General features: G+C 66.0%; 1 protein-coding gene across 1 annotated transcript in view; it reads left to right on the forward strand.

Moving 5' to 3' along the window:
- Positions 1–789, forward strand: part of ANKRD13B (ankyrin repeat domain 13B) — a gene marked incomplete at its 5' end in the record, with an annotated part of 30,857 nt that overhangs the window by 29,840 nt on the left and 228 nt on the right. Inside the window, 3 exon segments of the mRNA XM_027767130.1 lie at positions 11–89; positions 154–237; positions 311–387. Coding sequence (XP_027622931.1) covers positions 11–89; positions 154–237; positions 311–387 — 240 coding nt within the window.

Genomic DNA, 789 nt, shown 5'->3' on the forward strand with positions numbered 1-789 from the left:
GCCCCCCAGCCTCGTGCCGCGGCTGTGAGATCTCCCCGGCCTTGTTTGAGGCCCCGCGTGGCTACAGCGTGTTGGGTGGTCAGCGGGAGGCAGCGACCCGTGACGACGATGACGACCCCGCGTGGCTACAGCGTGCTGGGTGGTCAGCGGGAGGCAGCGACCCGTGACGACGATGACGACCTCCTGCAGTTCGCCATCCAGCAGAGCCTGCTTGAGGCGGGCAGTGAGTACGACCAGGTGTGTCCCCGCGGCTGCAGGGCCACTGGCAGTGGAGTCGTCACAGCTAACTGGCCTCCGCCTCTCCTTCCAGGTCACCATCTGGGAGGCACTAACCAACAGCAAGCCAGGCACCCACCCCATGTCCTGTGAGGGTCACCGACAGGACAGGTCAGTGCCCGTTAGGCCGGAGAGGATTTGAGACGTGGTCTCACCCCAGCACACACGCACAGACTCCCGTAATGCCCTGCCACAGTGGGGAGGACCCTGCAAGCTGGGCAGCCCCTCTTGGCCCACAGAAATTGTGGTGCCCTCAGCAGGGGACCTCATTACCAGCCCTCTGTCCTGCTTTGTGGTGGGTGGGCAGTACTCCTGCGGTGGGCAGGAGGCAAGGACCCAGCTTCACCAGACCGGGTGTCGCGGCCGCAGCTTACGCCCGCAGGCTCCGGTCGCCAATGCTAGGAAGGAGGTGGACTAGGTGGGGACCAGGGCTGCGTTGCGGGACTCAGTGCCTCCACTAGAGGGTGGCGGCCCTGCTCTGCCCTGGGACCTCCAGGCTTTCTCCCTGCCCCG

This window comes from Tupaia chinensis, unplaced genomic scaffold (assembly GCF_000334495.1).
Source record: "Tupaia chinensis unplaced genomic scaffold, TupChi_1.0 Scaffold143921_1, whole genome shotgun sequence".
Taxonomy (NCBI): Eukaryota; Metazoa; Chordata; class Mammalia; order Scandentia; family Tupaiidae; genus Tupaia; species Tupaia belangeri.